The sequence below is a fragment of the Sander vitreus genome, chromosome 8 (genome assembly GCF_031162955.1).
Source record: "Sander vitreus isolate 19-12246 chromosome 8, sanVit1, whole genome shotgun sequence".
NCBI classification, from domain to species: domain Eukaryota; kingdom Metazoa; phylum Chordata; class Actinopteri; order Perciformes; family Percidae; genus Sander; species Sander vitreus.
The window spans coordinates 6,160,766-6,184,190 of NC_135862.1; the positions used below are offsets into that span (position 1 = coordinate 6,160,766).

General features: G+C 38.7%; 1 protein-coding gene across 1 annotated transcript in view; it reads left to right on the forward strand.

Annotated features, from left to right (window-relative positions):
- LOC144521873 (solute carrier family 23 member 2) overlaps nucleotides 1-22,493 on the forward strand; it is a 57,056-nt gene extending 34,563 nt beyond the window's left edge. The window contains exons 8-12 of the mRNA XM_078256512.1: nucleotides 4,628-4,881; nucleotides 9,604-9,768; nucleotides 16,058-16,166; nucleotides 19,726-19,821; nucleotides 19,921-22,493. Of these exons, the coding sequence (XP_078112638.1) occupies nucleotides 4,628-4,881; nucleotides 9,604-9,768; nucleotides 16,058-16,166; nucleotides 19,726-19,821; nucleotides 19,921-20,102 (806 nt within the window). The 3' untranslated portion in view covers nucleotides 20,103-22,493. The remainder of the gene's footprint in view (nucleotides 1-4,627; nucleotides 4,882-9,603; nucleotides 9,769-16,057; nucleotides 16,167-19,725; nucleotides 19,822-19,920) is intronic.
- Nucleotides 22,494-23,425: the final 932 nt, after the last annotated feature.

Sequence of the window (23,425 nt, forward strand, 5' to 3'; positions counted from 1 at the left end):
ATCCATATTATTGCCAGAGAACAATCTAAAATGATAACAGGAACAACTGTGCCAATGAAACACATAAACAAAACTTCTTTTTTTTTTATGATAGCAGCATGTTAACAAATTGGAAAAATGTCTGTACGCAATGTTTTTGGCAGGACATTGTATTATTCAGTGTGCATAAACGGGTATCAAATAATTAACAGAATAGAAACATAAAAGTCAGCTGGTTTCACTTTGTTATCCAAATATGAACCCAACCTCCTCTACTCTTCTAACTTCAAGAGTAGGAGTAGTTGGTTATCAAAGGGAAAATTTGCCACCTTTTATTTGGATGCCCAATCAGTGTGTTGATTGTAGTCAATTTATGCAATACATTCTTCAGTGTGTGCTATATTGTTGTCGCATGTTTTGTTATGCGTTTCTGGATTATTCTTTTATATATATATATATATATATATATATATATATATATATATATATATATTGGCCGATATATCGGAATATCAGATTTTTAAATCACCAAATATTTGTTTGCTCAGTTAAATAAAAAAAATAGTTTATCAGTAATGTGTGTAGTGTATGGATCTGTGAAGTTTTAGCGATGTACAGTAAGAAAGTAAAAGTAACTCAACCAAAGTCCAAGCAACCTTAAGGAGGGAGGGAGAGAGAGTGACTGCCCAGGCACTCTCTCTCCCTCTATAGACATGTGAGCAATCAACTCATCCAGGCGTCAGTCATCAGTTGTTATTAGCCAATCCCCAGATCCGAGCAACCAAAGGGAATTAAAATAGGTCTTGAGGCCTAGGAGCTGTTACACCCCCCCCGAATAGAATTAAACAGAATTAGAACATGGATCCGTCTTGCCTTGTTACCACTGTGCAGGCTGGTGGTGGTGTAATGGTGTGGGGGATTCTATCCTCTCAATATGGGCCAACATTTCTAAAGAATGCTTCCAGCACCTTGTTGAATCAATGCCACAAAGAATTAAGGCAGTTCTGAAGGTGAAAGGGGGTCAAACACAGTATTAGTATGGTGTTCCTAATAATCCTTTAGGTTCCTGCAGTGACATGCACAAAAAATAACACGGAAGAAAAGACATGCCATGGTTTTTCAAGGACTTTCCATTACATGTACACATTAGGTTTACATTTCAGCATTTCAGACTGTAATTACAGTTGAGAGAATAGTTTATTTTGGAGGTAAAGACCTGAAAAATATGTTTTGATAAAATAACCTGTAGGAAATGGATATGAAAGGAGCCTGCTTTAGAAGTTCCACTAGATTTTAATAATAATCAAAATATTTCTGGGAAAAAATAGTCCAACTGATCAAACAGCATGCAGAGTGCTAAAATACTTCTATTAAATATATTGTAAAGGAGTGAACCATTTTGAACCATTTGTGCATTTCAACTTGTACATAGAAAATGATGGGTGGAAATTGTATTATTTCATTTTTTGTTAATTAATGAAAACATATTTATGTTATACAACGGGATCCTGCAGTGGCTGCTCCTGCTTCTTTTAACGTAATTTAGATGAACATTTATGTCATATTGCAACTCATTGTTACAGGCCTACACGCCACCAGAAAGGCCAATAACTAAGCAACAAAGAGAGCAGGGATGTTTGGTGTTTAAATTACCACAATGTCCCTGAGTCATTGCAATTGCTATATGTTACTCCTATCTTAAAGGTGCTGTAGGTAGGATTGTGAAGATCCAGGACTTGTTTGAACATTGACAACTTCTCAGTCCCTCCCCCCTTTCTGCTAAAGCCCCATACCGGTCTCCTAAGCCCCTCACCCCACAAGGCAGAGCTGTGCATGATAGAGCGCATGTGAAGAGGGGGGAAGGGGAGGAAACCTATCTGCAGCTCGTGTGCGGGGAGGGTGGAGGGAAGGACGCTATGATATGCGCGTGCCTGAGCAGTGATTGACACGCAATTAGACACCTCCCCTGGCTGTGATTGGTGCATCTGAACAGGGAGCGGTGGATATCTGCAAAGGAGCCAGATTTTTTTTTAAATGACCTGCTTCATATAGTTCTACTGGAACATAGGGTCAGTTTTAGCAAATATGTTAGTTTTATAAGGCTTACCTACTGCATCTTTAAGTGGAAAGTTAACAATGCAATGCCAAGATGACTCAAGAACTCAGATGCTCAATAAATATAATACTATGTAATCATGTCATGTCTTTTATGTCAACATTTTAAATGGAATCTGGCTAAAAAAATTGCATGAACTTAAAAAAGGTAAGTTTTTCAGTGGGGGGGTCCATAACCTAAAAGACATACTGTATGCCTAAAACCACTAGCAGAGCCAGAAGCAAAGCTATTTGGACTCCTCAAACAGCCCAACAGGTTAACCATGGCATGTGGAGATAAAAAATGTCTCCTAAACTGAAAATTTGCATTTATTTAGTTTGTGCTGTAGGTCCTATGAGGGCATTATCCATATGGATCAAATGATCAGTAGCTCACATTCACCTGTTGCTTTTTTTATGTGCGGAATTCTAAAATCCTGAATGTTTTTTGCTGGGATGGGTTCAATTCCAAAATGGTATGAAAATAAATCTTTGCATGATATTTGAGTAAACTGGACTAGGGCTGGGCGATATGGAGAAAATCAGATATCACGATATTCTTGACCAAATACCTCGATATCGATATTGCGGCGATATTCTAGGGTTGACAACAAAATATCTTCACACTTAGATTTTAGATAAATAATCATCAGTAATGTGGACATAATGTCTAAGTGGGGTAAAGGCAAATAATAGAACAGCTAGAACAGTCTGGTAAGTTCAGAAAAGTACATCACTTTACTGTAATGCAGCCTTTAAAACCAGAAAAAGACAACACTTATATCATATCACGATATTACGATATCCAAAATCTAAGACGATATCTAGTCTCATATCACGATATCGATATAATATCGATATATTGCCCAGCCCTAAAGTGGACATAGTGTCATGTAAACCTTTGGTCTAGCAGATGTTTTGGTTTAGGAGGAATGGTTTGTCTGTTGACATATGGACACTTCTTGGCCTCTCAGGTCATCTGGGATCCGTTTCAGGAAGGAGGTTGAGTTTAACCCTGATGTCTGAGTTGATTTACCCTGAGATGGGTGTTTTCGGTTCCAGAACAGCTTATAGGAGTTGGTTCAATCAACTCCGAGCATGTTCACGCGCGTGCACCACCACAAGAAAAAGGCAGTATGAATGGAGCCATGATACTACGATTCACCATGATAACAACCACAAACAAACGGGCCGGCGGAAATACTCATGCGCACAAACAATGAATTTGAACATGTATTTCGTTAAAAAAGCAAGACAGCGGTTGCTGCTGCAACAGAGAGAGAATTGGTGTGGGAGAAAATTGCTGCTCGAGTCAATGCGTAAGCATTAACAGTGTATTAATTTCATATTTAATCACAGTTAACTTATAATATTACTGGTGAAAACTGGAATTGTATTACACCTATAATTTCATTTGGGTGCAATCCTGCGGTCGAAAAAGTAAGCTACTACTATATCCCATTCTGAGGCTGCAGCACCATGATCATTAACAGAACTATAATTTATAATCATTTATTTCTTTTTAATGGTTCTCACTGGTTTGTGTCCAGGGAACAACTACACAAAAACGTTTAAAAACCTCGAGGTTTCTTGAAGAAAACCTGCTCCCGACCAGGTTAGGTTCACAGACTCAGTTACCATAGTAACTGACTCTGAGGTTACGTTACCTCTCTTTCTGAAACAGAAAACTCAGAGTTTCCCTCATCTCAGGGTTAACAAACTCAGAGTTTTCACTAAACCTGCTTTCTGAAACGGACCCCTCGTAGCAGCCATTCCCCCAGTCAAAACGAACTTTCAAACTTTCAGGTAATGTCAACCACAGCTGGATCTAGCCTATGAAATATTTAAAATGTTGAAGGATGTTGGCAGTAATCTAGTTACGTATATGGTTGAGTGTTTGTAGCTATTAGGGCTGTGCAATTAATTGAATTTTGATTTTGATTTTAACGATCACAAAAACAATGTAATCAAGAAAATCAAACATTTTGCGTCGTGCAAGTAAACTCTTTTTTTGTCTTGTGTTCTGAATGACACTCACACTTTCGCCCCTCCCGAATTAGTTGAATTGAGTTTGACAAAATGTTATGTTTAATGTTACATGTTCAATACATTAAGACCTTTCAGTATATCAGCAAATTCATTTTGATCTAATTTATAAATTTTTTTCTTTTATTTGCATTTTATTTATTGTTTTCAAGAGATTCTGAAAGTGCACTACAGCAGTTAATCTCATTTTGTGTTCATTATTTAATACTATTTAAACATTTGAATATACATTTTTATATTATTTATTTTAAGGACAATTCAACGGGAAAAGTATTAAGGGAAAGGTAACAGTCCAAGGTGTTTTCACTGTTGATTTGTTTTACTGTTTCACTGTTTTTTTAAGTTCAATAAATGCAACATCTTTCCAAAAGTCAAGGAGTAATCGTGTTAAATAATCGTGATTTAAATATTGACCAAAATAATTGTGATTATAATTTTTTTCCCATAATGGAGCAGCCTTAGGAGCTGTATGTATGGAAACTAAAGTATGCCTATTGTGAACACACAGGTCAATGGGGTATGCCCACAGTGAGTGTGTCTTCAGTGTTGGGTATGATGGCAGGCGTCTTGGCATCAACCATGGAATCAATCGGTGACTACTACGCTTGTGCTCGCTTGTCTGGCGCCCCTCCTCCACCGACTCACGCCATAAATCGAGGTATCGCAGTAGAGGGCATCGGCTGCATCCTGGCTGCACTGTGGGGAACTGGAAACGGAACCACCTCCTACAGCCAGAACATCGCTGCACTGGGCATCACCAAGGTACGCAACGTAATAGTTTCCTGAGCAAACAATTGATTATTTGTACATCATCTAGACAAGCTACATAAGCATGTATCTGGAGTCATGTTTCTGTTGACCTTTTAGTTTTGTTTTTGTCTCCACCAAGAACATATCCAGCTATTTCCAATATTCCACTTTCATTACCAGTTAGTTCCTTCGTCTGTGGACAATCTGATGCTGGGACGGTAGAGTAAACTGGGTTTATCTTGTTTGCTTAAAAGAGCTTCCTGCTGCTGCTGGAAAAGGGGCTGAAGAGAGCACTGAGTGTGAACCATTAAGCAAATGTTATGTAAATCCAAAATAATGGGTTAAAAGATTTATTTATTTTTGTAAAGCTGCAGAGTTAGTGATAACTCTCTATTGGCATGTCCCTACGAATGAATCTTTTTTACATTGCTCACAGTCATTTGAGTCATAAAAAAAATCTAAGTGCAGCTTAAACATCACTTTGTGTCGGATTTGTAAATCCCTTACGTTTGCATCATCTGGGGGCTGTTTCACAAAAGCAGAATTTATAAATCCAGGATAACCGATAAAGCGAGGCTTGACCTAGTCTAATCTGGGCAGTCTGGTTTGGTGCGTTTCACGAAGGCCAAGCCAGGCTGATGAGGAGCGACTAGGTCGAGCCAGGCTGAAGTATTTCAGATAGATGCACGTTCACGTTTACTTGACAGACCACGAGGTCGATAACAGATGTACTGATGCTAAAATGGAGAATATGCATTGTTCATACTTTATACACAGTGAGCAGCAGCTTCTTGTTGAAGTATGATAATGTGAAACATATTAGCGGCGCTGTAAAGAAACAGCGAGAGAAAGCTTGGCAGACGATCGCGGACCGACTGAATGTGTAAGTAGCCTAAACATATACATTAACTGACCACTGCTCTGAATTGAAACTGTCATAATCATACCATTCAAGGATTAGGCTACTAATCATTTGCACAAATTAACCGTTGTACTCTTTGCCTTAAAAGTAAGCAGAAGAAGGTTACTCTGGAAATTTACCATAAAGATCCATTTTCAACTACGCTAGAAATATGATGCATACATATCTCTTTCGCTCTGTTTCTCCCTCTCTCTCATGGGCTAAAATGGGCATATAAAAGAAAGACACTGAAGAAATTGGACTCTAAAATCTAGAAACTATAAAGATAATTAAGTGATAAATATAATGCACACTGTAAACATGAATGTAACAGAGTATATTCATCAGTTATTTCCCCCCAGGCAAAATATAAAGTAAAAAACCATCGGGGTGTCCTCTCCCTGTTGTTACATGAATGTACAGTAGTCTACACTATATAGTTACTGGTTCAGTGAACTAAGACTATAATTAAGGAGGGTTGTACAATTAGGATAGGTTTTTATAATTGTACAATCCTCCCAAATTATAGTCCCAGTTTACTGGACAACACAAATTGTGTGCTAAGAATGCCAATTTATTGAATCCTTTATTGTTAAAGAATACAAAAATTAATCAACCAAAATAATTTATAGTGCATAAATGAACAGCAATATGCACATGTTGTATTTTAATGCAGGCTGATAACAATAGGGTAAAACCACTGCTGAGTGAACAGAAAATGCCCCAGGGTTAATAAATCCTGACTGTTAGCCTGGTCAGGAGCAGGCTAGCTGTAAACAATAAATCTCCATGCTAATTTAGGTGCCTCTGCTTTTGTGATACCGAGTCAAGGCTAAATTGAGCCAGGATAACTGGGAAATCCCGGCTTAATCCTTTATCTAAAGGATAAGACAGGCAGATAAGACTGACTCTGTGGCAAACAGATTTGAAATGAATGAACCAAAACGAAAACAAAGATTGTTTCTACAAACAAAACCTTATGGTATGAGAATAATTCCAAAGCTAGTATAATCACATACACATTTTCACACTGTAACTTTAATATACACAGTGGAAACCAGCTATAAGCCTCTTGTTTACATACCTCTAAGCCTAATGCTGCCAGTGTAGGATTCCGCTTTTGGTTATTTTGAGAGCAGGAACAATTTACTGTGTCTTGACATACAAATGCTTGTCACTTCATGCCTTTTAAGTCTCGCAGAGCGTTAGAGTTAACTGCCCCTCGGCCCTTTCCCTCGGAAGAATCCGTCTTTAGTTCCGGTACATTACAATGAAAACTTGAGTGAACTTTAGTGAGCTCAACCCTTCAGAATGCTTTGGGATCTTCTTCTATCAGTTCCTCTGCACTTTGCAAAATGAAAGGTCAAATTATTAAATTTAGGTAAATGGTTTTGATAGCAGTGAATTAATTATTCTCAATTGTTTGGCCTGTTTGTGGGCAACTGTGTTTGCCATGTTAAAGTGCCCATATTATGCTCATTTTCAGGTTCATAATTGTATTTTAAGGTTGTACCAGAATAGGTTTACATGGTTTAATTTTCAAAAAACACCATATTTTTGTTGTACTGCACAGCTCTCTCTCACTGCTGCAGATCCTCTTTTCAGCTGGTCTCTGTTTTAGCTACAGAGTGAGACCTCTTTTCTTCTTCTTCTTCTTCTGTACTATCTTTGATTGCACATGTGCAGTAGCTCAGATGTAGATCATGTCAGCTAGCTAGCTCCAGACAGTAAAAGTAAAAGAAAGGCTGTTTCTCCAACTTCGGTCAGTTACAAGGCAGGATTAGCTGGGAGACTTCTAAATGAGGGCGCACATGTAAGTAGTTCTTTTGTAGATTATGGTGAACTTCTGTGTGTTGTGTGTGTAGTGCTTTGCTATTGAGAACGAGGTAGTATGCTAGCGTTAGCATTAGCGTTAGCATGCTAACGCTAACGGTACGAGCTAACGGTTGCGGTTAGCCAGCTCGTTTCGGCTTGTGACGTCACAAGCCGTGCCGATTTTGAACAGCTCACCTGGAGACTGAAGGCAGGACACATTCAGAAACCGTATCTCACTCAAAACAGCATGGATGGATTTTTTTCAAAGTTTGTATGTGTGTGGAAGCACCAGATACACAAAAGAACACCCCAAATCCCAGAAAAAGTATTTTTTTCATAATATGGGCACTTTAATACCAGACTTTACCCATGCTCACACTGCAAGAGCTTGTGGAGGTAAAGGAAGGTAGACTAAATGAGTTATTGAATTCACAAATAATGTTTATTTATAGGTGATTAATGTCTGTCTGGCTGAGAGCTTTGCCAGCTAGGTGGCACTCTCCTGTAATGGCATAGAGTTCATATTGATGGTGTAAAATCCTCATTAAAAGCTATAGTGCGTAGTTGCTGTCTCCCTCCTGAGGAATTGTAAGTAATGACAACAAAACTGTTGGCGCATCCACATGATACAAACCTTCCGTGATACCGTTTGGGCGGTTTTGTGTGTGTTTGGCTTGGAAACACTGGTTGTAGTACTAATCCTACATTTCCTATGAACACTTATGTCGTGACATGTCGTACAACCATTGGTTACGTGCCTAGCGTCCGTGTCGATTACCGGCTATGCTGAAACAGAGAATACGAATGGAACGGCGCCAAACAAACCAGAGGAGCTGAAATTAAAGTTAGTTAGGAAAAAACAAACGTGGCTAGTGGCTGGTGATCAAAAAAGCTAATTTAAAGTCCTGTTCCTTAATTACGTACTAAAGCTTTAATACATCCACTGCCGGCATCACCCAGGCATTTGTAAATCATAAGAGTATGAATAGAAATTAAGAAAATATAAACTAGCACAATTGCATGTATAGCATGGATGAATGAAATGGTCTTTAAAGCTCAGTGTTTTGGGTGGACAGGGGCCTGTATCACCTCCTGAGGAAAGATAGTCAGCAGGGTTAGAGGGGTCAGATATGATTTAGCTTGACCTTATGAGTATGATAGGGAAGCCTATTATTTTGGATGATTTATTGATTATGCACTGCAGTTGTTTGTGAGTCTCAGTTTCTGAGATGCTGAGCAGACTGACAGTTTAAATGACGGTAATGTAACTGGAGGAGGAGATACTGCTTCAATTTCATCTTCTTTACAGGGCTTTTTTGTGCCTTTTTTTGGCATGTGACTGAAGATGAATTTCAATTTTAGTGAGTTGCTGACGTGGATGCCAATAAATTTGGTTCAGTTTGTGATTGTAATGAGTTATGATTTGCAAAACTCCCACTATACATTGTTGAATAATAAACGATCATCTTTACATTCTGGCAAAATTGGGAAGGAAAAACTATACAGAAGAATCAATGATGTTAAATGTGAGAAACTACATTTGGAAAAAACTGCATGAGCAACAATCAGCATCACACAGATAAGAACATCCATAAAGATGCCTGTAGTCTCTTGGCACTGACGACATTAATGTTGAAGTAAGAGACTTGGCATGTATTTAGTTCATTTTTTATGGCATATTTCACTAGAACGGTATGTAAAAAAAATATAGCACTGAGCCACAGATAAATAGCACAGATAAAAGCCCCTGCTACAGCTGAATGTTTTATGACTTAGGTGGGCTTGACCCGAAACTCTTTTTCTGACGCCGTTTTCTCTGTTTTCTCACGTCTACATCCAACTTAAAATCATTGCAGATGAAATTGATAGCGTCCTTGTTAAGACTTCTGCATGCTTCTCAAAGGTGTTTTCCCTACACAGCATCCTGGTACAAAAAATAAAGCTGGCATAGTGAGAATGATGGATTAACCCCTCTCGAAAACACAGGATAACAAGTCCCTGTGCTCAATTTATTCCAGGTTGGCAGCAGACTGGTCCTCCAGACGACCGGCATTCTGATGATCGTCCTGGGGATCTTTGGGAAATTTGGAGCAGTTTTTATCACCATCCCAGACCCGGTCATTGGAGGCATGTTCCTCGTTATGTTTGGAATGATCGCAGCAGTGGGGATATCCAACCTTCAGGTAAACACATTTTAATATTGTAACAGTCTGTATCATATGTTATTATTTTATTTCGCCCCACTTCCTTTGAAAATTAAGATCCTGAGACACAAAACTTCCACCCTGCTAAGGGGCCCTTGAACTAGATACTGAGTCTAGCTGGTTCCAGGGGTGCTGCTCTGGCACTGACCCGGTGACCTGAAATACCAGACTGTCCTCACCAAAAAAAACGGCTGTATAGGTCAATTGTGCAAGCAGCTTATTAAGACCAATCTTTACGTGTTGTCAGGCTTCGACCCCTAGTGGCCGTAGTAATTATGGCGGGAGCAAAAGAGGAAGTATCATTTTAGTGAGTTGCTTAGTAAAAAGTATTTAAGAAAACGGCGAACAAACACAGGACTTTCACCCCGGAGACTGCTGCTGTCCCATGGGAAAAGTTGACTGTTTTTTAAGTTTACCAATTTTAAATATTTAAATTTAAATTAATATTTAAATATATTTGCTCATAAACACATTGCAGCGTAACTATGTCACAGACTTAGCAGACAAATTTTTACCCAAACCATGATCATTTCCTAAACCTAAAGGGATACTTCACCGATTAGCACTAAGCTTTGTTTCAGTAGAAACCCGGTAGTATTTTCAAATGACCGTGCTTCGCTTCCTCATGTCCCCCTGAGACGATAGAGCTCTGTATTGTGTGTCTGGAAAAAAGCCTCCGATGAAGCAAAAATCGTCATGTAGCGTCATCTGAGGCATTTTTGCCCAGAGTCTATGAACTACAACCAGCTAGTTCCGCATGTTTTCAACCCGCCCATAGGGGGTGGGACTGTCACTGGCCGATGCTAGCCGAGTGGAGCCGAGTGTCAGCCATCTTGAAGCTTCGCTAAACAGGCTCTGTCTTTTCAGCAGAAAACTTGTACAACAATTATGTGCATTCAAACTGCCGCACATGTGTACCACCGGGATACATTGGTACAGCTTGGAGAATATGCAGGGCACTTTATTACAGACGGAATACTACGCGAGCTTCGCCTGCTACGGAGACCAGCACCTCAGCCAGCGGTGTTGCTCGATGCCGCTAGCCGGGTAAGGGGGCATTCAAAGCGGTGTGCGGAAAAGCGGGACGAGGGCAGGAGTTCCAGCTAGGTGGAAAGCTAACGCTAGCCAGCCACCTGTGCCATCCATGCTGCTTGCAAGTGTCCGCTCATTAGACAACAGATTGGACTGCATCCAACTTCAACGAAACTCCCAATGCTAGTTCAGAGACTGCTGTGTTTTTCTTTTTGTGGAAACGTGGCTGAACGATAGTGTACTGGACTATCCAGCTACCAGGCCTGCTAGCCTTCCGAGCAGATAGAGATGCTGCCGCCGGATAAAACTTGTGGAGGAGGGCTGTGTTAACATGGACCGGTGCAGAAATGGGGTGCTTGTAGCCAACTAACTGCTCACCACTGGTGGAGTTCGTGACTGTTAAATGCCGACCATTCTAGCTACATTCCACGCAAATTCACGGCTGTGTTAATACTCGTTGTGTTTACACCAAGCACTAATGCAATGCGTTAGCTGAACTTTACGGAGCATATAATGTGTGTGCACTTAATGTAGCCTGTTTCATATGTCGTTTTTATATAATGTTGTATTTATATATTTTAAATGTGTAACACCACTTGAGCTACGGTGAAACATTGTTTCGTGTATATGGTTGAAATGACAATAAAACACAATAGACTTGACTCAGTTGACTGCCTCTCTGTAAGTGGTAGGCGTGGCTTGGGGGCGGCCTCGTAGTGAAGCGAAGCAAGTGTGTTCTGGGATTTGGTGTCTTTCATCCACATGAGCCAAAAACACATTTTATGGCTAGGCCAAGAATTTTTTTTTCACATTTCTACTACAAAAGTGACCCAATTTAAAGATATATTCATCTTTCCAGCCGTGGAATATCCCTTTAACCAAGTAGTTCCATTTTTAAAGTGTTAATAACACGTTCAAAACTGTGACTGTTTCACAACGTTAAATACAATGTTCATATATATTGTGTTGTGAGTCATTGGCCAACGACCAAGTATGTTTACGTATGAGGACGTGTTGAGCAAGAAAAGAAGATTTCTATGGGAGTCAATTAATAAAAATAAACTTTATTTGGGTAGCTCAAATTGCTAAAAACTAACCAAACAGATTAACAGGTTGCAGATGAAAAAAAAAATCAAAATCCAACATAACAGAACTATAAATCAATAAATATAACAAAAAAAATAAAGCTAATATAAAATCAGGAATATAAATATCAAACTGACTAGTTAAAATTGCGATCAAAAGAGTGACTATTCAGCTGTTTCTTAAAAGAATTAAATCATTTACTGTTACATGTCAGATATTAAATACCATAACATTGCTCTCTCTGCATGCATATTTAGCATGACAGTTACTGGCCCTCTGGAAGTTGAGTGAAGCAAACTTTTGCCTTGCGTTACTCGCACAAGTTCACTGGTGTAGAGCTGTAAGCAGCCACAACATTTCTGGATTCCTTACATCATCCGGAGGTGTTCACAGCTCGATGAATTGCATCATCTCTCCAAGAAGTATGTCTGGATGACTTCTGCGATCTTTGCACTGGCTTTGTATGTAATCGGGACATGCAAAATGCTCGCTTTGTGTTTGGTGTGAACACATCATAAAGTTGGTTATACACTTTTAGTCATCAGTGTAGTCGGAAAACAGTCCGTGCAACAGGCAACCAAGTGAGCTCAGGTCAACTGGGATCCTGTTTCCTGGCACGAGATATCTCTGTGTGATTAAAGCAGGAGTGCTGGGGCAGGTCTTTAGCACTGTTGCCTATTAAAACAACCCACAAAGATATCTTTTACATTATTAACATCAAAAGATAGTGTTGTACTTTGGATGTTAGTTCAAGAAATGCTATCACTTTGTAATTATTTGCTATATCATAAATAGAAATGTGAGGACATTTTCCTGGTGAAAATAAGGGTGTGTAGGGTGTAATAAGGGACTTTTAACAGGCAAGCAGTAAGGTTGTTTGAGGGAGTATTCACCAGAAATTGTAACTCTAAATACAGAACTATGTTGTACTTTTCAACCATGTTATCTATGGGGTGCCGAATGTAAAAGTTTGGTTAAAATTTTTTAGCTGATACATTTTCAACATTTAGCTCACTTTCCTCACATTTAGCGCATTTTCCTCACATTTGAGACAGAAATTATATATATAAAAATCTAAATGTTATATCTAAATCTAAATGTTAAATCTAAATCTAAATGGTAAATTTATATCTAAATGTTAAATGTTAAATCTAAATATTATATCTAAATCTAAATGTTAAATTTATATCTAAATGTTAAATGTTAAATCTAAACGTTATATCTAAATCTAAATGTTAAATTTATATCTAAATGTTAAATGTTAAATCTAAATGTTATATCTAAATCTAAATCTTAAATATATATCTAAATGTTAAATCTAAATGTTATATCTAAATGTGTCGCCAAGTGTAAAGCAAAATTTTTAGAAAATATTCAAATCCCCAAGGAAACCACGCCCACTGCAGTGGCTTCAAATCGCGCTGCACCGCAATTTTCAGTCAACACCTGTTGGTACAGTAAATACTGACTACAGTGGAGCTGTTCGACTAATGTTACTGGATTAAAACACATTTCGGTCAGTATTTTGTATTATTGACTTATATCACAGAAATGTCTTAATATTTGTGTGTACTATAATGCCGTTGTTTTGTTTGACTCATATCTCCTTGTGTGTTTAACGTTAGTTTGTCTCATCCTTCACAAGCAATCTAGCTCACACACTGCACCTGACATGTCATCTGAACAGGCCAGCACTGTAACTAGCTAAGTTAGCTAGGTCTTGCAATGCGAGACTGAACAGCAGTAGGCCTGTCACACTATAGCCACATATAAGTAGTTTTCAATACTTTGGTTACATTACCGTATTTTATTAACCTGAATTATGTTGCTATATTAGCTTGCGAAGGAGCTATCCGTTGCTAACGCTAATTTATCTCAAAAAGCTAACTACTGCCAAGATATGATTTCACTAGAGACCAGAGAGGTGTTGTAAGACTCGTCAAGTGTTGTCATGTGTTTACACTGTCTTACAATGAAACCATATTTTGGCAGTAACATTAGTTAGCTACTGCTTTTTTACATAAATTAGCTAGCTAACGTTAGCGTTAGCAACAGATAGCTACTTTGCAAGCCAATAAAATATAGCCTTAGCAAACAGAATTAAGGTTAACAAAACACGATAACTAGCTATGTAACCAGTATTACAAACTTCTTACAAGTGGCTGGATTGTGACATTTTAGTTGTGTTCGGATGAATATGTTGGATTGCATAGCTGGACATTAGCCCAGCATGCATGCTGGGCTAATGTTAGATTGCTTGGGAAGGATGACGTTAGTCACACACGGAGATATGTAATTCAAACAACGGTACTGTGATTAACACAACTATTAAGGCATGTCTGTAACATACCGGTCGGTCAATAATATAAAATACTGTAGATCAGTGCTATCCAACCCTTGTGGTCTGAGGTTCCCCACAGCCCTGTCATATAAACTCACATACCCCGACCTATTAATTCCCAATGTGTTCACACTATTTATCATATTAAAGTAAATATTCTTACATTTTCATGCAATTGAACTGTAAACATTTAGGTTGGTTTGGTCAGAAATTCTACTAACTAGACCTTTTACTTGAAGTGTGGTTAATGTTTCAAAAGTCATCCATTACTTTTAGCTAATCATCTCAACTGTTAGCTAAGTCAGTAGGCCACTTTTAGCTATTTTTTTCTACCATTGATTACTTCGCTATATGTTTTAACATGTGTTGAGCTGTTTTAGCTGATATATTGTTTTAAATCAATCATAATTCAATTATTATTTTGATTAGTTAAGCTGCTCCACAATCTTTCTCCACAAGTACCCACTGGCTACAGCAGAGATACCCCTTGCTGGGGCATCACTGGGTGCACCGCTATTTGAAGCCACTGCAGTGGGCGTGGTTTCCTTGGGGATTTGAATATTTTCTAAATATTTAGCTTTACACTTGGCGACACATTTAGATATAACATTTAGATTTAACATTTAACATTTAGATATATATTTAAGATTTAGATTAGATATTTATATTTAACATTTAGATATAAATTTAACATTTAGATTTAGATATAACATTTAGATTTAACATTTAACATTTAGATATATATTTAACATTTAGATTTAGATATAACATTTAGATTTAACATTTAGATATATATTTAATATTTAGATTTAGATTTAACATTTAGATTTAGATTTAACATTTAGATTTAGATATAACATTTAGATATATAGTTAACATTTAGATTTAGATATAACATTTAGATTTAACAATTAACATTTATATATATAGATATATAATATATATATATATATTACTATATTATATAATTTCTGTCTCAAATGTGAGGAAAATACGCTAAATGTGAGGAAAGTGAGCTAAATGTTGAAAATTTATCAGCAAAAAAATTGTAACCGAACTTTTACATTCAACACCCCATAGCTATCACTGAATCATTAATATAAAGAGCCAAAGTCCCACCCAGACAGTGTGTTTTTCCCGTAATGTTTTTTTTTCTTTCCCATCAGTCTTTGCAAAAGGATGAAACCTTATACTAGGGTTTTATGTCCTTGTTCAAATGCTTATTTTGTCTGCATTGGACAACTACAGCTCCCTTGAGTCTTAGTCATAGGTGTCACAATCTCATTGGGGCTACAGTATAGAATATATACAAAATAATCGTTTGCACCGACAAGGTGGCCAGATTTAGCTTAGAGTGAGGGCAGAAAACCCTGGTTTCAAATTTCAGTTTTTTTAGAAAGACTAATGAAAGAACTCTTCATTCGGAAAATAAATTCAAGCTGAAAGCTAGTAGAACAGAAGCTAACTCAGAACTGTGTCAACCCCCCTCAGCACCACGGTCATTTTGTGTAGTAGGGGTGGATAAATGTTGCTTCTTTATACTTTAATTAATCAGTCAGAGCACATTTATAGACATGATTTGCCCCTAGACTGTCCTGAGTTGACCTGTCATAACCACCATAAATGTGAGAAAAGAAATCAGGCCTGTTTTAAAGTTCCAGATTATTTCGGATCACATTTTAGTTAAGTTCCAAAACAAAGACAGCAAACAGCTGAAGCTGGACAGCAAAATAAAGTCTCTCTGTCTCCCTCTCTCTCTTTCTCTCTCTCCCTTTCGCTCACTTTGTCTCTGTGTCTCTTTTTCTCCAGTATGTAGATCTTAACTCATCCCGTAACCTGCTCATCCTTGGCTTCTCTACCTTCAGTGGCCTTGTTTTACCTACCTGGTTTCACTCCAATCCCGGCATCATTGACACAGGTGATTTTCAGGCACACACACACACACACACACACACACACACACACACACACACACACACACACACAAACACACAAACACATCCATACTGGCTCAGCCGTATGGTGTGCTTTTTATTGTGTGCAAAACATTTAGTGACAATCCTTATTATTTGATGCTGAGAAATGCATCTTGGATCTCACTGTCTTGTTCGTGCAGGAAAAAGCAAAGATTGAATCAGCAATAATGCCAGAAATAGACACATCCAAGCTGCTAATCCTTATCAGAGGAGCGATGGTCCTCTGACAATGAGTGGGAGGCTGTGTGCTCCCACTGCTCCACTTACAGATTACCCTTGAAAAGATGGCAGTGGTTATACCAGCCTAAGATTATAAAGTCAAGCAAGGTGTTTCCAAATCCCACAGGCCCAGATGGCAAACACTTGGTTACCTTCACTCTTAAGCCTACATATGGTAGTGGCAAAGACGATTGTCTAACCTGATCCTGAACTCACATGCATTTGTTTAGTTTTTCTTTTTACCCTAAATAGGCAGTTTAAGGATAGAAATGTCTGTCGGTTTGTATCTCAGTTAGTCAAACAGTCAAACCACATGGGTCCAGTTGGGTGGTTAGCTTGAAGGTGCAACATTGCTAAACGCTTGTCTCACATTGCCAGACATTACTTAACAGCACATTGGAGTAGCTAACGTTAGATGCTGGCTATATTGACAGTCATAAAAGCCCGTGCTCACATGGAACTCTGTACATTACCCAACTGACAGACACACTTAGAATTACTGTAGGAACTGCTAAAAACACAACAACCTTCGCTGTCCTCTCCACCTGACGGACAGACACACTTCCTCGGCTTAGATTTACGGTGAGAACCGCTGAAAATAACACTAACGTTAGCTACCTTGCCGTCCTTGCCACCCGACTGAACACACTTTATTGGCTTAGAATTACAGCAACCATGGCTAAACACACTGCAAACTCACGGTTTACAGCCTCCCTCTCTTGGCTTAAAATAACTCACCGTTGTCAGCTGCAGCCACTAAACAGGCTAAACGTTGTAAACAGCCCGCTTGCCTGGTCCTCCTGTAACGTTAGCAGTTAGGTGGCGTTAGCCAGGACCAGTCTGGATCATTTTACTGGCTGTGCCTCAATTATTTTTGAGAGTAACCAACTCGGGTACTCTATATAATTCAATGTGAGTAGCTATACAAATGTTGAAATGACTTAAAATACCTGTAAAGTAAATATATTACATATTGGACCTTTAAGTTATAATTCAGATAAGTAATGTTATAATGCAGATATGTAATGTACACTAAGACTCGTGGTGAAGTGCTGATCACTGGAAGTAGACTGTGTTGCACACTGGCTCCATATGCATTTTTATTTAGGTGGAGTTTCGGCCCTCAGGCCTTCTTCAAGATCAAGTCATCTAAATAAAAGACAAATGCATATGGAGCTGGGGGAGACAGGAACTTGGAAAAGGCAAAACAAATTTAATTTAAAAATAGCCCTCGTCCTGCAGCTCTCTTCTCTCTGTCCTAACCTGTACGAGTACTAGTCATTCAGCTTAATTATCCCGATCGTGATTGAGATCCCGATGCACTTACATAGTGGCAGAATTCTATGAGAAGTACCGTTCGGTTTTCATACTGCCATTTGAGACGTTTCAGAGATGGAGAACAAAACGGTACACACATCTGCATTTTGTAGAACAGCTAATAGGAACGCCCTTTCTCCGAAATGAGCGGTGATTGGCCAAAGTCTTCCGTCATGACTAGATTTGCTAAAGCATCTGCCCTGACAGCCAAAGTTAGCAGCTAATCACCATTTGCGGTAGTTTGTTTCAAGCTAGAGACACATTCGATTAGCATGAAAACAGATCCCAGAGAACGTTCGACTCGGTACACATATGTTATTAACCCCTAGGTTCATTTTGCGCCGGAATAGTCCTTTAGTAACCAAATCACTTTACATTAAATAAACATAATACGCACATGCACTCACACACACGTACAAACGTATAAGAGGTATAACCCAATTACTTTTATCCAGCCATGAAACATTAATCCAACAGATGAAATAAGACCACGTGGAGCTTTTACAAATGCAAGTCTGATCAATCAGAGAGCTTAGAAGCAATCAGAGATCAATCACTGGCTACCAGCGGATGATTCCCCTGCTTTTGATGACACATTGATCGGCTGGGGAGCGTGTTTGTGGCCACCTCCCCTGAAGCGCCATCAAAAGAACAATCCTTAAGATTAAACAGCTCTTCTCTGCAGACATCAGACCCTGATCCTATGAGTCGTGTTATGCAAGCATCTCCCAAGAAAGATACCTCTGAACTCTGTAATCCAGAGTTCAACACTTGGCATGAGGGTTTGTCTGGTTCTCTCAGGTCTAGGCTGCTTACCTCCCAATCCTCTTGGCTAACCCCTATGTCACGGCTCAGATAAAGAAGTCTTTCCCCCTGAGTTTTTCCCCAGGCGCCACACAAGAGGAGGCCTGTCCGCACTCTTTGTAAACACACTGCTGCTCCCGCCCATGTCGCCCTGCACTGCACATGTTCATATGACGGTTCTCCTGAGGTCCTGTAGCTTTAATAATGGATATAGCCTATGGTTGTAATTCACCATGTGTTCTATTAATACATCCATGGTATTATCTTATGATACATCCGAGGAATGTATGAATGTATGTATGCTGTAAAGCCTGTAACGTGGATGTAACGTCATTAGTGTTTCCCAAACTGCCGGGGCTATCGGCTAGTAGCTAACATCAGCGGTAGCTAGCATGGGTGTATTAAGAGAACGGTAACACTATACATATAGGCCTACATAACGTTACTACAGACATAGTGATTACATCCCCTTGGTTCTCTCAAAACATCCATTGTTTATTTTGATAGCATTACTATTTAATACATGCCAAAGTGAAGTGTTATAATGAACATTGTCGTTGACTGTTGATGTCAATGACTAGCTATATACAATATATCTACTGTATGTCTGTAATAAAGTTAAACGTTGTGTACGGTGGCACTCAGTTTCACCTCCTGGTGATAATAATAAAAGCATTTAATTTCCTTTCATATCATTATATGAGACTTCCAGATGCCTTTATATGCACCTTTGGGACTTAAGGCCAACTTAGCGGGTGCCTTTGAACTTTTCACTGCTTCCTCTCCTTCTTCTGTGTTTGTGTGCCTGTGTGTGTTTGGATGGGTTCTTTGAACAAGTGTTCCTCAGCGCAGTTTGCAATTTTCGATTTAATTCATTGAATTTCTTACAACTGTAGTAGGCAGTTGACACATGAGAGACAGCTGGACTGTGTGTGGATTAGCTCTTATCCCATCCTACAGGATTTACTGCCAGGCTCCAGTTGCTGTTGGTTTGAAGGTGCTTTTATGTCTTTCACCTTTAGTAGGTTAAATTTAAACCTGACCTCTGACATGTGGAAGAGGTCCGAGCAAACAGAATCTGCCTACGAGATTTATAGTGGTCACATTGCTGTCATTACTGGTAAACAAATGTCATTTCTTTACTCTCTTCTCTGTTTGAAGGAATAAAAGAGCTGGACCAAGTGATTGTAGTGCTCTTCACCACACACATGTTCATCGGAGGATTCTTAGGGTTTATATTGGACAACACCATTCCAGGTTTGACAAAAAAAACAAAAAAAAACTTGTGTTAATAATAAGAAATGGTTAAACAAGCCATAACATCACTATCAGCTAACTTTGTCTTTTCTTTTTCAGGCACTGACAAAGAGCGAGGCATCAAAAGCTGGAGGGACAAGGTGCAACAGGAAGGCAGAAACTTTTGTGACCAGTCGTGCTATGATATCCCTTTCTGCAACGGTGTTTTTAAACGGTTTAGATGCTTCCAATACCTGCCCTTCCTCCCTTCTTACAAGACCACCCAACAGGGGACATCCTAGTAATGAAGTGTTAACTTACAGGGTAGCATTGTTGCTGGACTAATAGCCAATCAGTAGTTGAGGTTTTATTAAATACATTCTATCTAAACATTATATCTTCTTAAGGACTCCACGTTCAATACTTTTGTCCTTATATAGAGTAAAACATTGATTTAAACGTTTTAATGAATTTTGACAACAAAGCTGAGGTACTGTGTCTCCTTACAGTTGGAATTCAACAAAATAAACCCCCTCCATGTCCAGGTTAATAAAACATCTGAACAAGCAAAGAGCAGCATGATACACTTCACTGAATCATCAGTCCTCACAAAGAGCTTGCAAAGACATAAATTAGACACATTTTGAAGATGAAACATTTTGTTTATTTAGAAAAAAATGTCTTTTGGGTGTGCAAAGCTTTTTGAAGCTTTCAGCATGCACGAAATCTTTGCATTACCCATGTTTCAAACACAGCCGAATGACCTTAAGAATTTTTACCTTACCTTATTTTACCTTCATTTTACCAGGAAGTCTCATTGACATAAAAAAAAATATATATATCTTTTACAAGAGACCAGAGGCCTGTACTACGAATCCAGATCAACATGCCCTGGATTTCTGGAGTTCCCAATTCAGCGGCGCGCACGTTCACATAAAAGAGGCGGTGTTTGCACAGCATGACAAAATCTCAAACATCTACTAGAGCCGCATATTTTACATAAGAAGAACAAACTATAATTCTATATAAAAATGAAGAACACAGACACGGTTTTACAGGCAAAACGCAATACAGTCGCTGCTTCCTAAAACAGGAAGAAAAGCTGGCAAAAAAAATTGCAGATGCTGTAAATGTGTAAATTACAAGACTTATCAATTTCACTTCCCCATTAGTCAGGCACAAGATCTGACCATAATTACACTTGTGTTTTCCATAAACTGTCATTGCTTTATATTATCAGTTGCAACCCTGGCAGAGGTAAGCGATTGACAAATAAGACAAATAGCCTATAGACCTACGTAATTCCCTCTAATTCCTCTCTCTCTCTCTCTCTCTCTCTCTCTCTCTCTCTCTGCGCACCGAGCTCCACCATCTTCTAAGAACGGGTCCTCAGAGTTAGTGCATGGGGGCCGCCAAATTATGTTTAAAAAATATTCTTTTTAAAGTTAATTTTTTCAAAAATGTAAATATGTCTGGAAGTATGAATCCAACATGTTAATAGCAAAGATAAATGTGCCTATTGGTGGGGAAAAAAAACATTTAATGTACACATTGAAGATAGGCTTACTATAGGTAAGGTAGCCACTATGGTAGAAATACAGTTAAGCTTAAGGATTTACTCTGCTTTCCACATGGATGTTTAACGTTTAAACATGATGTATAAACAACATCTGTTTATTTTCATTCATTCGGCCCAGTTTAAAATGCAACTGAATTGTATACGGTATATGCAGCAGGGGGTCCCTACTCGGTCTCTCATTCAGCTAAGGGGTCCCTGTCCTAAAACACTTTAAATACCCCTGCTCTAAACTGTTTCAATATTTGTTAAACCCATAGACAGATGTAAAAGTTGATCAATAGCATGGATTTATGAAAAAAAGATGTAAGTGACGAAATACGGATATACAAGGTTTCTGCCCGACAGCGACATTATTCAACATGATATACAAAAATTCACAAATTAAGCAGAAGAACAGCTACACAGTGGCCTCTCAAGAATAACAACCACATGTCTCCATCACCGCATTCTTTATATTTGATCCCAGATCTGTCACAACCTGGGGTACATTACAAAGCAACCTGGAAGGAACGTAGCTGGTAACTACCAGAACTTAGACAGAGAAGGGTACAGAGGTAAGCTGGAAGTGTACCTAGTATCACTTTCTGTGAGTGGTCAATGATGTCCAACCCACCAAATCATAAAGAATGCAATGATGAGTGAGGAACTTTGCATTTGCAATGAAATGTAACGATGAAGTACACTGAATCAAGGCTCTATTATATTAAATAAATTGATATATGCTCAATAAACTGATGCACTTCCAATTCAGCGTCCTGATGCTGCACAGAAGCTACTGTTCACGTGTTACAAATGTGTTGTAACCCATACGTTTTTAGCAGGATCATTACTACCTCATCAAGAACAGTAACTTACAGAATCAGAATTAATGGAAGGCATTTTCATTAAATAATATTGTCTGTTTTTTAATTAACATTTTATTATTAAGCTTACTGCGTTAATTTTTTTTGTCACTTTCTAAAAAGACTTTTGAAATTTTTACATATGAGGCTTTTACATTTAAGAATATAAATGCAGTTTTACTAATGTTTGTACTATAATGTTTTATATCATCATCAATCAGTCTAAACTAAACTGTGACTGTCGTTGAATAAATTCTGAAAATAGACTTTCATCATGTTTCTCAACATGTTTTCAACTTTAGACATTAGATAAGGTTTGTTTTTGGCAAGTATTTATTTTCACAGGTGTCCATATGATTCTCTGCGTGTGTGTCCATGTTTAAGTGTCTTCTCACAAACACACACTCAATAGTGATGCAAACACATGGTCCATGGAGAACGATCCATGTAACCCCAACACTCACTGATACTCACACTTTCCTGACCCCTACTCTGACACAGCCGGTTACGTGATCCCAACTGGTGCTGGCTTACGCCGCCATGCTAACACACGCTAACTGCTAGCGTTACCAGAGGACTGGGCAAGCAGGCCACGGCTGTTTACAACCACGGTGACATACATATGAGAGAAATCGCAGGTTTGATTTCCTCACAATGGAAACATGCAATTTAACTTCGGCAAAACAACTGTGTAGTCTGTTCAGCGGCTGTAGCCGACAAACTGTGACTGTGACCTGGGTACAGACGACCACAGGGTTGCAGTGTTTTTAGTGGTTGTTGCCGTAATTTTAAGCTTAGTAAAGGTGGCTGTCAATGACAGTGAGAGCACAGGCTTTTATTACTGTCAACAAAGCCAGCATCTAGCTCCTCCTCTACGCTGTAGATTAATGTGTGGCAGTGCGAGCCTAGCAGCTAGCTAACATTGACGTTGTGGGAAATTGGGTTCAGCGGTCTCAACCTGGCAACTCCCGTGAACTTCGGACCGCGGGAGAAGACTCTCTCCAGTATTTTTAATTTGGACTGCAGTAACCATTTTAAACGCTAGCTGTCGGTATTATGCATTGCACCCTTAATAGTCAGCAACAGTTAACTATAGTGAACACAAGGACATCTCCACAATACCTGCACTGTACCACCACACTTCTCACACATCAGCAACTGGATCCTGGAAGCAAATTAAGAGGTAAAGAGAAAGAGCAGAACA